Source organism: Typopeltis vanoorti, chromosome 8 (genome assembly GCF_054136105.1).
Source record: "Typopeltis vanoorti isolate ZY-2024b chromosome 8, IOZ_Tvanoo_1.0, whole genome shotgun sequence".
In the NCBI taxonomy this organism is placed as follows: Eukaryota; Metazoa; Arthropoda; class Arachnida; order Uropygi; family Thelyphonidae; genus Typopeltis; species Typopeltis vanoorti.
In genome coordinates, this window is record NC_143556.1 from 18,873,260 (window position 1) to 18,886,492 (window position 13,233).

Below are 13,233 nucleotides of genomic sequence, written 5' to 3' on the forward strand. Positions count from 1 at the left end.
GAGGGTGCTCTTGTTTTAGTAATATGCTAGGCTTTTATAATAAAGTTACAAGAGCAGTTGATGAGGGAAAGGCATATACTGCCATTTTATTGGATTTAGTGAAGGCATTTGACTGTTATTCTCACCTTTGGTCCCCATGATTTGAAGAAGATCAATTAACTGTGGAAAGAGTGCAGATGCAGATTAGAAAGATGGTATCAAGAATGCACAATGTTAGTTATGAAGACAGGCTGATAGAATGTGGAGACTGCAGAGTTTGGTAGATAGAAGAAGGAGAGATGATGCGATCATGACTTTTAAACTGTTGAGAGGTAGTTACAGGGCTGACACTGGGGAATTCTTTGACTTGGTGGAACAGAGGAAAGGAGTGAGGACAAGGGGTCATCCTTGGAAACTATGAAAGGAAGCTGTGAGCAAGAGGAAAAGGAGTGGTTTTTTTGCATTGAGGGTGGTGGTTGAACTGTGGAATGCTTTGCCCAATAGAGTAGTGAGAGAGCACAAATGGCCAATGAGTTCAAAGAGTGGTATGATAGACTTTGTGTTTTCTAGGGTCTTTTGACTCCATGTCGGCCTGAATAATAATAATAATAATAACAATTATAATTTGTATTGAATTATTTCACTATAAACAAAGTGTAAAAATAGTTAAAAAAAACAACACATTTTAGCATTCAGACATGTTGTTAGCATACTCTTATGGTTCATATAGCGATTTTTTCTGCCTTACGACTTTTCTGAATTACAATGGGATCATCAGAATGGAACTCCATCATAAATTGAGGACTGACGCTTATTCCTCAACTTACGATGAAAGAATGCAGTGAACGTTTTAAACTGATCAAGTATTAAGAATTACCTGAACAATCTGACTAGTGGTCAACTTGCATGCATATACATTAATGCCAGAATTTAATAATAATAATTATTATTATTATTACCAACAAAAATGTTACTATTTTGACTTTACTGAGGTCCTCTGATAATTTTTTAATATCTGCTTTTTATTAACCACAAATACTAAACAAAAATGGCAGTGATGGTGCATGAAGCAGTCATAATCATTGTCACACTGCTGACCTAAGAAAAACTAGATACACTCCATCTCAATAAGTTGTTGGTTAGTTAGCAGTCAATGATTAACCTCAATGATTAACCTAACCAGTAAATAATTAGTCTCTATTAAGAAATGGTTTTGCAACAAGTCATGTGAAGTGTTGGGAAGAATGAATTTAAATCTTGTATGTGATGAAAAGAATTTTCAAGGCATTGTCTAAACATGTCCAAGTTAGGCTAAATAGAAGACAGACTTTTTTTCTACAAATACAATTCTTATTAATCCTCTACTCCAAGAAGGTTTAATAATCATAAAATGAAACTTAATAGTAACTGTTACAAATTGTTGCTAACCACCTTTCTTTCACCAAAATGATAGTACTGTAATATCACCTAAAGATAAAGTAAAAGTGACCTGACGTCATTCTTCTCACCCAATTCGTGCATAGATGACCAAGGCAAATGTCTCTTTTGCATGGAACATTGCATTGCATACCTCCTGTAGCCTTCTGCCATAAAGATATCAGAAGATTGAACAGCCTTGATACCAAAAATGCTTCTTGTTCTGATGGAATCCCATCAATTGAAGAGCTTATTTCCAAAGTGACTTATCTCCATCAAATACAAAATTTCAGAAAACAGCAAATGTGACAATGAAATACATCACATTGAAATAAATCAACTTTTTCATTCTGTTTTCAATGGGATTTACACCATTTTGGAAATAAAAAAATGGTGACAACATAAAGCAGTGTCTTAGCAACATGATGACATAATCAGCTCAAAATATGTCACTTTGGATATAAACTCTTCAATTGTGCTAAAGAGATGTATTCCTAAACCAGCACTAGTTCTTTATCATCAATATACTATATTATACTCAGCTGGCATCTGCCCTACAACACAGAAGCAAGCCAATATATAGTTAATTCCTAAAAAGGTGGTCAAAATTTCTACAATAGGTTGATAGTTTAGACACTCAGTAAACAGCTGAGTGTCTAAACTATGAACCTATTGCTTTCGCCCTCAGTGTTGTCCAAAATAATGGAAAAGGTCATTAATAGTCAACTTTTTTTTTATGCATAGAGAACTGTCAACTAATCAGTATCCACCAAAATCAGTTTTGTCAATTAAGATTCACAGAAAATCTCCTCATGTACATCACCCACCTCTGAACATGTGTCATGAAAAGATTTGGAGAAACTTGTGTTGTTGCACTTGACATTTCCAAGGCATTTGATAGGGTTTGGCATTGAAAGTTTCTCAGCAAGTTGTCATCTTATGTTCTATCTTTCTCCTTTTGTAACTGGATTTGCAGTTTTCTCTCAGATCTTTCACTACATGTAATAGGAGGTGTTCTCTCTCTCTCTCTCTGTAGATTTTCCTATTAATGCAGCTTTTTTCTCAGGCCTCTGTTATTTCACTTACCCTTTCTCATATACATAAACAACCTGCTCTCACAACCTCAAACCTTACTCACAGCACTCATCTTACACATACAACAAACAAACAGTGCAGTACTCAATCTCAGCTTCAAGATTATCTACAATAAGTGACTTAAACACTAATCTTTACACCATCCTTCATTGCATGATAACAACCTAGTCATCTTCAATGTTTCCATAATACAGATTTGTCTCTTTTGTTCCTTGCAAAAAAACAGGCCTTAGTTCTTCTCCCCTTATCTCTGACAACTCTTAACCTGACAGTCAAGGCCACATATCTTCTCAAACTGACTCTAACTCCTAACCCTTCATGGCATAATAACATCCTTCTACAGTATCCTCAGCTTCCAAAAAAAAAAAAAACTTGGCATCCTATTTTTTACTCAAGACATTACTTTTCACATGTCCAATTACTTACTCTGTAAAATCCTCTCAAAGCAGTATTGATGCTGTTCAGAAGAGAGCTCAGTTGATCAACAGCTCCTTTTTTTCAGAGATATTCTTCAGTTACAGTTTCATAGATGGTCAGTTTCTGCATGTCTCTTATCTTGATATTTCTGTGGACAGTGTTGGCAGAACTAGCATTCATTATGCCTCCCATTTCTGCTAAACCTATGGAAAACATGAGCAACAGTTGCCTACGTAACATTCTTTTATGGTTGAACCACTGACTAACCAAGCCTGCTACTTTGAACAGCCTTTTTTCATGAGGTATTCTCTAAGGACTACAACCTCTATCTTCAAGACGATTATCAACAAATTACTTTGCTCTTAACTTCAACCCATGCATGGCATTTTTTTTTTTTTTTTTTGCTAATAGGCCTTGTGGACTTTCATGTCCATGAGATATAAATAAAAAAAAATAAAATAAAAAAAAACAGTCTTCAAAGGAAATTATCAATATTATAATATAATAAAAATATGCCAAGAAATTATATTCTTGTTTAAGCTTATTTAATAATTATATTCTTGTTTGATAGAGTGCCAAGACAAGAAGTCTGGAGGTGTCTGAGGGAGAAGAAGGTACTGGAGAAATATGTCAGGCTGGTGCAGGAGATGTACAGAAATGTGAAGACAAGAGTTTGGACCCTGCCTGGGAGAGACAGAAAGTTTTCCAGTGACAGTTGGCATGCATCACAGGTCAGCATTAAGTCCATTCCTGTTTAATATTGTGATGGAGGAGGTGAGAGAAGATGCGCCTTGGACTATGTTGTATGCAGATGATATCATGCTGTGTGCAGAATCAAGAGAAGGAGTGGCAGCTAAACTGGAAAGTTGGAGGAAAGTACTGGAAGAGAGGTATGAGACTGAGCAGAAGTAAGACAGAGTACAGTACTAGAGGGCTCAGTACTAGGACCTATAATGTTTAACCTTTATATCAATGACATTGCCAGTGGATTGCAAGGAGATATTCAGTTGTTTGTGGATGATGCAAAGTGAGGAAGGATTATTAGTAATAGTGCAGATGTGGTAGCCGTGCAACAGGATTTGAATAAGCTAGACAGATTGGCAAATGAATGGGGGTGTCAGTTTAATGCAGCTAAATATAAGGTCTCGAGGTTTGGGAAACATCGATGGGATGCAGCATACTCTATGGGAGGAGTTATGCTGGAGGAAGTAGAGGAGACAACAGATCTGGGGTTGATGGTTGATAGAAACCTGAAGTTTAGGGGACATATTGCAAAGGTGGTGAAGGTAACACAGAGGATTGCTGCAATTATGAGAAGGACACTGACCTGCAGAGATAAGAGGGTTATCATTCCGTTGTATAAGTCTCTGATCAGACCACACTTGGACTATTGTTCTCAGATTTGGTCTCCAGGATTTGAAGGGAATAAATTAACTGTGGAAAGGATACAAAGACGGATGACAAAGATGGTTTCAGGACTATACAAGGATAGTTACGAGGATCGGCTGAGGGAATGTGGACTGCAGAGTTTGGTGGATAGAAGAAGGAGAGGTGATATGATTGAGACTTTTAAACTGTTAAGAGGTGGTTACAGGGTTGACACTGGGGAGTTCTTTCGCTTGGTTGAACAGCGGGAAGGAGTGATAACAAGAGGCCATCCCTGGAAGTTACGAAAGGAAACTGTGAGCAAGAGGGTGAGGAGTGGTTTCTTTGCATGGAGGGTGGTTGAACCGTGGAATGCATTGCCTGATGGAGTGGTGAGAGCGAGAACGGTCAATGAGTTTAAGGAGTGGTATGATAGACTTTGTGTTTCTTAGGGGGGGGGGGGATCTCCCCTCGATGAGTCTTGACAGACTTTGTGTTCTTAGGAAGGACCTCCCACGCTGAGTCTTTCGACTCCATGGAGGCCTGAATAATAATAATAATAATAATAATATGCATTGCAAAGTGGATGGCAGTCAGGAGACAGATCTGGAGCTGGAAGGAAATGTATCAGTGACTTTAGATACTTAGGTTCAACAATGAAAGAGGATGGTGAGGCTGAGAAGGAAGTGGGATGCAGGATACAAGCAGGATGGAGAAACTGGAGAGAGATGGCTTGAGTGCTATGCGATAAGAGGATGCTGATCAATCTAAAAGGCAAAATCTACAGGATAGTAGTGAGACCAGCTATGACATATGCTATGGAAACTGTGGCCCTGAGGAAAAATAACATCAGCAGGATGGAGGTAGTGGAGATGAGAATGCTTAGGTGGATGTGTGGTGTGACCAGAAAGGATCATCTGAGAAATGACTATGTAAGGGGAATGGTGAAAGTTACGAACTCAGGAGCAAAGATACAGGAGGCAAGGTTGAGATGGTTTGGTCATGTGATAAGGAGGGAGGAAGAGTATGTGGGAAGAAAGGTCGTGCAGATGTGCAGGGGAGGAGGAAGCGCAGGCTGCCAAAGAAAAGATGGAGGGAGATGGTAGAGGAGGAATTGAGGATGAAGAACGTGGATGTGGCTACAGCCCAAGACAGGAGGTTGTGGAGGAGACTCACTACAAACAGCAACCCTACTTAAGTGGGAAAAGCTGCAGAAGAAGAAGAAGAAGAAGAAAAAGAAGAAGAAGAAGAATTATATTCTTGTTTAATAAAAATATATTTTTATTGTTCTATATAGGAATATATATAGTTCTATATAGGAATTGGAAAAATTTTAAATAAGAATAATAACAATAATAATAATCTTACACATCTATCAAAGATTTGAAGTCAATAATTCCAGTCACCACAGCAGCTGCAAACCTAAATAAAGGAATAAATATTTATAATTTATAATCAGTATTAAGATCAAGGTATCATTATTATTAGTATTAAGTATTTATTAGTATTCCTCCAAGACTCATTGTATTGAGCAAAGGACTGATAACCCTGATGTACCTGGGCTAAATTTGATCATACTTCATGCTTATCTGATACTCAACTCATTTTCCTATCTCCTCAATTACATCTTGTTACTTTCGAACTTCTAAAATACTTCAGGCCCTATGCTATTATGGTAACCCAAAGGCTTCTATTGTGTTTTCCTCTTTCCAGTTTCTTATTATTCTATTCTATTATTATACTGTATGGCTAGTAGAAAGCAATACGATGCATCTTCCACTCCATCTAGTCAATGTGAGAGATAAAACCAAAAAAAATATTCCATGAACATGAAGAGAAAAAAGAATGGCTTAGTGAGCAAAGTCATAAATAGACAAGTTAGTATTAATCACAAATAAGATAGTTTTGAGCCATAATATGAAGAAACGGTTCCAAACTTGTAAAGATGACTTGTTTTGGATGGAAATACAGTATATATCACCAAGATTTAAAATGGATACAACATTAAATAATAAAAAAACAAACAGTAACAACTCTATACATATTATTATTATTTGAAACCTCCAGGGAGTCCAAGGACTCATTGAGGGAGGGCACCTACTCTACAAACTGTCTCCACCACACAATCCACCAACTGACTGCACTACACCAATGCCATCTACTGCCGACCACCACCACTAGTATCTCTACAAACATCCATGCCCACGCAGGATTCGAACCTGCAGCCTTGTGGCTAGAGAGCAGATATGCTCTCTAGCCACAAGCAACAGTGCCCCCGGTTGGACATAGCAACTTATAATATGGATACTCTTATTGGAGAGTATCCACAAAGCACTCACAACATACTCCTGCAACCTGTTCTATTCATTCACTTCTCCAAGTAAAAAATCTAGTCCACACGCCAAAAGATTAGTAAACTTGGATAAAGAACTCAAAGGTATCAAATGGGATAAGTTGGAATAAGTGAACATGAAAGGAAATGTAATCCAAGATCTCAGAAATGAGTACTTATTAATAACAAGTGGAAAACAAGATAAAAGCAAACGTGTTCCATTTTTACTATTACTATCACTAGAGGGCCGTAAGTTGTGTAGTGTGGAAACAGCTCCAGAAAGATAATTGCAATTTTGAATGATAATTGGCAATATTGCATGACTTTTAAGGTCGTACTATTTTTTTTTAATAACAAAGTGTGTCTGCTATGATTTTTGGCATGATTTCTGTGTGCTTTATTAGTTGAAATTGCATTTTTTAAATATAACACCATGGCGGTACTTATAAGGTCAACCACGTAGGCACACAACATTTTTTTACTGTTTTTTTTACAAAAACTTGGTGAGTTTCCTTCTCATTTGTATAATTTTGACACCATGGTTCATACACTTAAGTAGCAGTAACACATTGAAACTAGGGAGGTCCAATGTCGATCCCCCTGTAGAAGTTGATAAATGCATTGAAAATGTAGATGCATATAGAGTGGTCTTTAGATTTTACAATAGCCTTTGTTACATTGCCACATGACAAGTTGATAAACTAAATTGGAATAACAGCAATACTTGTCATCATCATTATTATTATTGCATGGCTACCTCCATGGAGTCCTCAAGACTCATCGTGAGAGACCCAAGATCTTCATCTTCAGGAAAAGGGCGAAGTCTGCAGGAGCCAAATCTGGCAAGTAGGGTGGGTGCGGAAGTGAGATCATGTTGTTTCCAGCAAGAAAAACTCACATGTGAGGAGAGCTCAGTGACAGGGTGCATTGTCATTGTGGAGCATCCAGTTTTTCGCGTGCCACAGATCCGGTCGCTTTCGCTGAATGATCTGACTCAGATGCCTTAAAACCTGGCAGTAGAACTTGCTATTGACGGTCTGACCCCTGGGGATGAATTTTCGATGCACAATGCCATAAATGTTGAAAAAGACGTCGAGCTGTGGACCTGCCTCAACTTTTTCGGTCGTGGAGATGAAGCAACAGTCTTCACAGTGAAAGAGCCCATCATCTCCACGACTGAAAAAGTTGAGGTCATACCTGTACACCCAAGTTTCATCACCGGTAATGATCCTCGACATGAAGGACGGGTCATCCACGGCATGCTGACGGAGTTCTTGGCAGACTTCGATGCGGTGTTCCTTCTGCTCCTGGGTCAGCAGCCTGGGGAAAAACTTGGCAGCAACACGCCGCATGTTCAAATCACACATGAGGATTACTTGGACTGTTCCGTATGACACACCGACAATGGCAGCAATGTTGTGGAGTGTTCTTTGACGATCCTCATGCACAAGTTGCTGAATGGTTTCGACATTTTCATGGGTTGAGCTTGTTGAAGGTCTTCCTGATCTCTCGTCATCTTCCAGTGATGTTCTTCCACTCTTGAAGCCGCGTGCCACTCAAAACACCTCGAACGACTCATTGCAGCATCGACATAAACTTGCCGAATCATGTCAAATGTCTCTGTGGCAGATTTGCCCAGTTTCATGCAGAATTTCACATTTGCTCTTTGTTCTGACTTGCTGTCCATGATAAAATCGCAGACATGGTAACACATGTGGTTAGAATAGCACCAGTTGCACAGCTCCTGATGTACACAGGATGATGTCTTTTGGCACACTGACTTATGAAGGTCGGTGCTCCCTGTGACTGTGCATGCAGCCTTGTGCTGCCATCTGTTGGCGTGTTACAAAACTTGTCTCGAAGCTTTTTGATACTACCTTGTACCTCCCCATGAAACCATTAACAGACAAAGCATTCATTACTGACTCAAGAAATCCATTCCATTTGTTCGCCATTCTCCAAGCAAAAAATCTAATCCTTACACCCTTGCTAACCACACTCTTACCCAACATCCAGGGATGAACCTCCCTGGACCTATTATCTCAGGGGATGATCCATGGAGTCTGAAAACTCATTGCATGAGACCCACACAATATCTACTGCACCTCTCCTTGAATAAATTCACTGACAAAACACTCACAACATACTCTTTCAACCTGTTCTATTCATTCACCTCTCCAAGTAAAAAATCTAGTCCTCACACCATTGTTAACCACAACCATTTCCAGGAATCGTCCCTTGTTTTGTCCCTCTAATGAAGTGCTAGATTGATCATGTAACACACTTTTAGGAAATAAAGATTTCTATATAAAACTCTTCTTTTTTGCTTATCAACCAATTTCTACAACCCACAAACCCTCAATCCATCATTGTAGGGAATATTTCAATGACCACTCAGTATTTTCATCACTTGTCTTAGCATCGACTATGGTTGACTAAGGCAAATTAGGTTTCTGGAATTTTAGATAAGAAGATAAACTGAGGGAATGCCATTTGCAGAACCATGTAAATAGGAACGGGGGGGGGATATGATTCAGACATCTCAGTTAATGAGAGATTGTTACTAGATTAAAGCTGAGGAGAATGGAGAAAGACAGGGATAGAACAAGATGACACTCTATTCTTGGAAACTGTATAAAGAAGTTGTGAACAAGGCAATGAGGAGCAGATTATTTGCAAGAAGAGTCACTGATGAGTGGAATACAGAATACATTGTCTGAAAGTTTGTTTAACAGTGAATGTGTTTAAGGCAAAATTCAATGATTTTTCTTTGTAATATTAGACCTCCTGAGATGAGTATTTTGACTCCATAGAAGATATTAATAATAATAATCTTCTCAAAAGGTAAAGACCAGATCTAAGCAAAGTATCATAGCAGTCCAGATGCAGTTTTATTGATGTCTTGTAGGAATACATAGTGACTTCCTTATTCTTACATGACAGTGTCATTGACAGCATTGATATCTTCTGTCAACTGCTACTACTTTTCCAATATGATCTCTGAATTTTAATTTCCTGTTTACCACTACTGCAACATCTCTGGCCTCGTTAGTTTCTTGAAACAAAGCAATCTCAATGTAAAATACTATCTAGAACTTCTCTATAACCCAAATTGCAGAACTTTGCATTTGGCAATATTGAACTGATATCCATTATTATGTGTCCATAATGTAATCATCAAATAATTGGATATCTCTCTTTGAGCCATTCCAAACATCATTCATTGAAAGTTAATGGTTCAAGACTAGAGCCTGCCAACAGTGGCTATCCTGAATTATCTCTTAGATATTACTCTTTAATACTATAATATCCACTGGACAATCACCTTTGTCCATGCTAGTTTACTTGCCATCCCCAGCTGCTTCAATTTAAACAAATAACCTTCTGTGTGGTATTCTGTTAAATGCTTTAGTAAAGACCAGTGATGTCATGGTGTATTTATATTCCTTATTCATTTCAAATTAGCAAGGAGGACCTTGCAATCCTTTTAGGTGATAACTATCCGTTAAGAAACACTTTTAATGGAACATAAAAATACTCCTCACATTTTATACTTACTTCAGTTGCTCCTCTTTGGTTTTAAATTTTGAAAAAGGATACACCATTGCTGGATTGTAATACCCTATAGTTGGTTTTCTGTAGTTTAGATAATCTGTTTGAAGCCAATCATCTGTTAACTGAAATAAATTATAGGGATTTATAAAGTTCCATTAAAAGCACAAATCAAGATTTGCAATAGAAATTATTATTTATTATTTTTTTTATATAAAGGATATTATGTAGCCATTCTTATTGTTAACCAGATTATATTTTTTTGAGAGATTATGAGAATATGACCTTTGGCAGTGGAGTTACTTCAGTTTTGCACTCTTAAAAGACATGAACCTAACAAATGTGTCCATATATTCATATTTTATTAGTGCATTTAGGTTTCACTGGCCTGACAACTGTTTCAAACTGTTAGCCATCATAAGAGATCAGGCAGAAACTTAAGAGGAAAAAACCCTCTTTGACTGTAACAACCTGGAAACGCAGGTTTTCCATTCACCCAGAACAAGCAAACTGGCCCCATGAACGCACATGGATTACAGTCATGAATACTGTAATTTGTAATACTGTAATCATGAATACTGCATCCTTTAGGGGATGCAGTAAGGAGTGATGAACTGGCTGCATTACAATTCATCATGAACCCCTCATTAGGGGACACTACCCATCCTAAAGAAATGGATGAGACTAATCAATCAATCAGCTGTAATAAGCATCTCATGTCAGAAAGTTATATTGTTCATAAGTGAACCTTTGTTAGGTGCATACATGAATTATTAAAATAAAGAGCCTAGACGCTTCATTCTGGCAAAGTTTGTTCTTTTTATGAAGGATATTATATATCCATTCTTATTGTTAGCCAGATCATAGTTTACTATAACCTGACTAAAAGGTTGTGGCTTTTAGATATTAATTTTAGATTATTATAAATATGCAGACTTCTGTGAAGAAAGGATATATATGGAGGTATTAGACTGGAGATTATGACAAGCTCAGAAAACAGCTTGGAGCTATAGCAATGAATGAGGAGTTGAGCAGTAAGGAAATGAATTGGTCAGTTCCCTGCTTGGGCACTGACAAAGAAATGCAGAACAGCATCAAAGTGTGAATCCATTTTGAAAGTCAAAAGGCTGAATAATAGGTGTAAAATGGATGAAAGAGAATTAAGCATGAAATATAGAAGAAGGAGAAGGTACTTTGGAGGAGGCACAAGATCAATGGCCAAAAGTTATTGGCATTAGTGAGATATGGCTGACAAAAGATGATATAGTTAGTGGGATAGAATGTGAAGGGAAGGATAGAAAGAAAAAGAAAAGAATGGGGGGGAGGAGTGTTATTGATGATAGCTGATGAACTGCAACCAAAGAGAGTAAACGTTCAACTGCAGGAGAGTGAAATAGCATATTTGTGGCTATCTGATATGTTATAGAGGAAAGCAGAACAAAATATACAGTGGGATGCTGCTATAGACCAGAGGATGGAAAAGATGATGGAGATAGTATGCATTGGCAAATAGACTCAATGAGTGGAGGGTGGGTAATTATTATTGAGGATTTCAACTATGGGATCATAGATTGGAAGGAGAAGAAGATGCACATGTGGAAGAAAATGGAATTTATGCAGTTATTAAGGAATAATTACCTGAGACAGCATGTGACACTAGTGGTTTGAGAGTGCTTGATGCTTTCTCAGATTCTCAGATGCTAGTAATTGCATCTGAGAATTTGTAATGAATATGACCATGTTGCTGCCAATTGGAGAGAGTGATCATGTGGTCTTTACCTGGGAGGTGGCTAAATGTGTGAAATTTTCAGTTAAGATGAGGTATATGTGGAATCACAGAATTGGTAAGTAAGACAAGCTTAGGAGATTGCTTGGATCAGTGTTATGGCATGTGAAACTGCAAAGGCTGGATATTGATTGTGTGGGAAGGAGTGTTTGATGGAAGTAGTGACAGACTGCATACCTAGAGTAAGGAGAGTAAATCAGGTGGGACTTAAATGGAAGAATAGCATCATTAAGTTGGAGCTGCAAAAAAAAAAATCATGGAGCGAATTCGAGAAGAAAGGTGACCAGCAGGCACATGAGGAGAACAAAGCACAGGCCAGAAGGGTAACCAATGTTAAAAAAAACCAATGTAAGAAATTAGCAATGCAGGCTAAAGATAATTCCAAACAGTTCTTTTAATATGTTGCAAGCAAAAGAAAGAATGTTTATGACAGAATGATTTTAATGAATGCCAGTGGTAAGGAGGTAACTGAATCAGTCAAAATAGTACAATTACTAAGTGAACACTTTGCAAGAGTATATCATCTAGGTGGAAATATTGCAGTAACGAGAGAGACAAAGGCTTATGTAGGCACTGAGATAAATGAAATAGAGGTGGGTTATTATTATTATTATTATTATGGGCAACTCCAAGGAGTCCTTAGACTCATCGAGGGAGGTCCTAAACATCATGTCAAGAACAACTATTCAACATCAAACAGTATCTATCATATGTTAAAGATACCAAGCTATTTTAAACCTGGTTTTTACTCCATTTCCCAAGTAAGCAAACAGACAAATATGTCAAGTTTGCACCTGCACGTAATGCAAGTCTAAGTGACCTGTAAAGTAGTACTAGTCAAAGCAACTTGTTGGTAAAGTTGGAATAAGCTCTGATCACTATTCTTAATATTTATCCTTAATGCAAAGCCCATCTCTTTGAGGAGATTTATATGCTGTGCATTAAAGGCACGGGGCCACTATCCAGACCGGTTTCGACCTTTATTGAGGTCTCATCAGTGGGAGTCAGGCTTAGAAATACCAAGGTCAAGTAATACAGAGCTTATAAGTATTTTACCAAAACAAGTTACCAAAAAATAAAAATTTCAGGATGAGTGATAGATGTAGAAAGTTTTTTACCTTGGGCATAATATATGTTAAAGATACCAAGCTATTTTAAACCTGGTTTTGACTCCATTTCCCAAGTAAGCAAACAGACAAATACGTCAAGTTTGCACCTGCATGTGATGCAAGTTTAAGTGACCCGTAAAGTAGTACTAGTCAAGGCAACTTGTTGGTAAAGTTGAAATAAG

General features: G+C 37.7%; 1 protein-coding gene across 1 annotated transcript in view; it reads right to left on the minus strand.

Annotated features, from left to right (window-relative positions):
- The window catches only part of LOC150103771 (carnitine O-acetyltransferase-like), a 214,323-nt gene that overhangs the window by 133,634 nt on the left and 67,456 nt on the right, over nucleotides 1–13,233 (minus strand). The window contains exons 4-5 of the mRNA XM_090396967.1: nucleotides 10,163–10,281; nucleotides 5,641–5,694 (exon numbers count right to left, since the gene is read on the minus strand). Of these exons, the coding sequence (XP_090253093.1) occupies nucleotides 5,641–5,694; nucleotides 10,163–10,281 (173 nt within the window). The remainder of the gene's footprint in view (nucleotides 1–5,640; nucleotides 5,695–10,162; nucleotides 10,282–13,233) is intronic.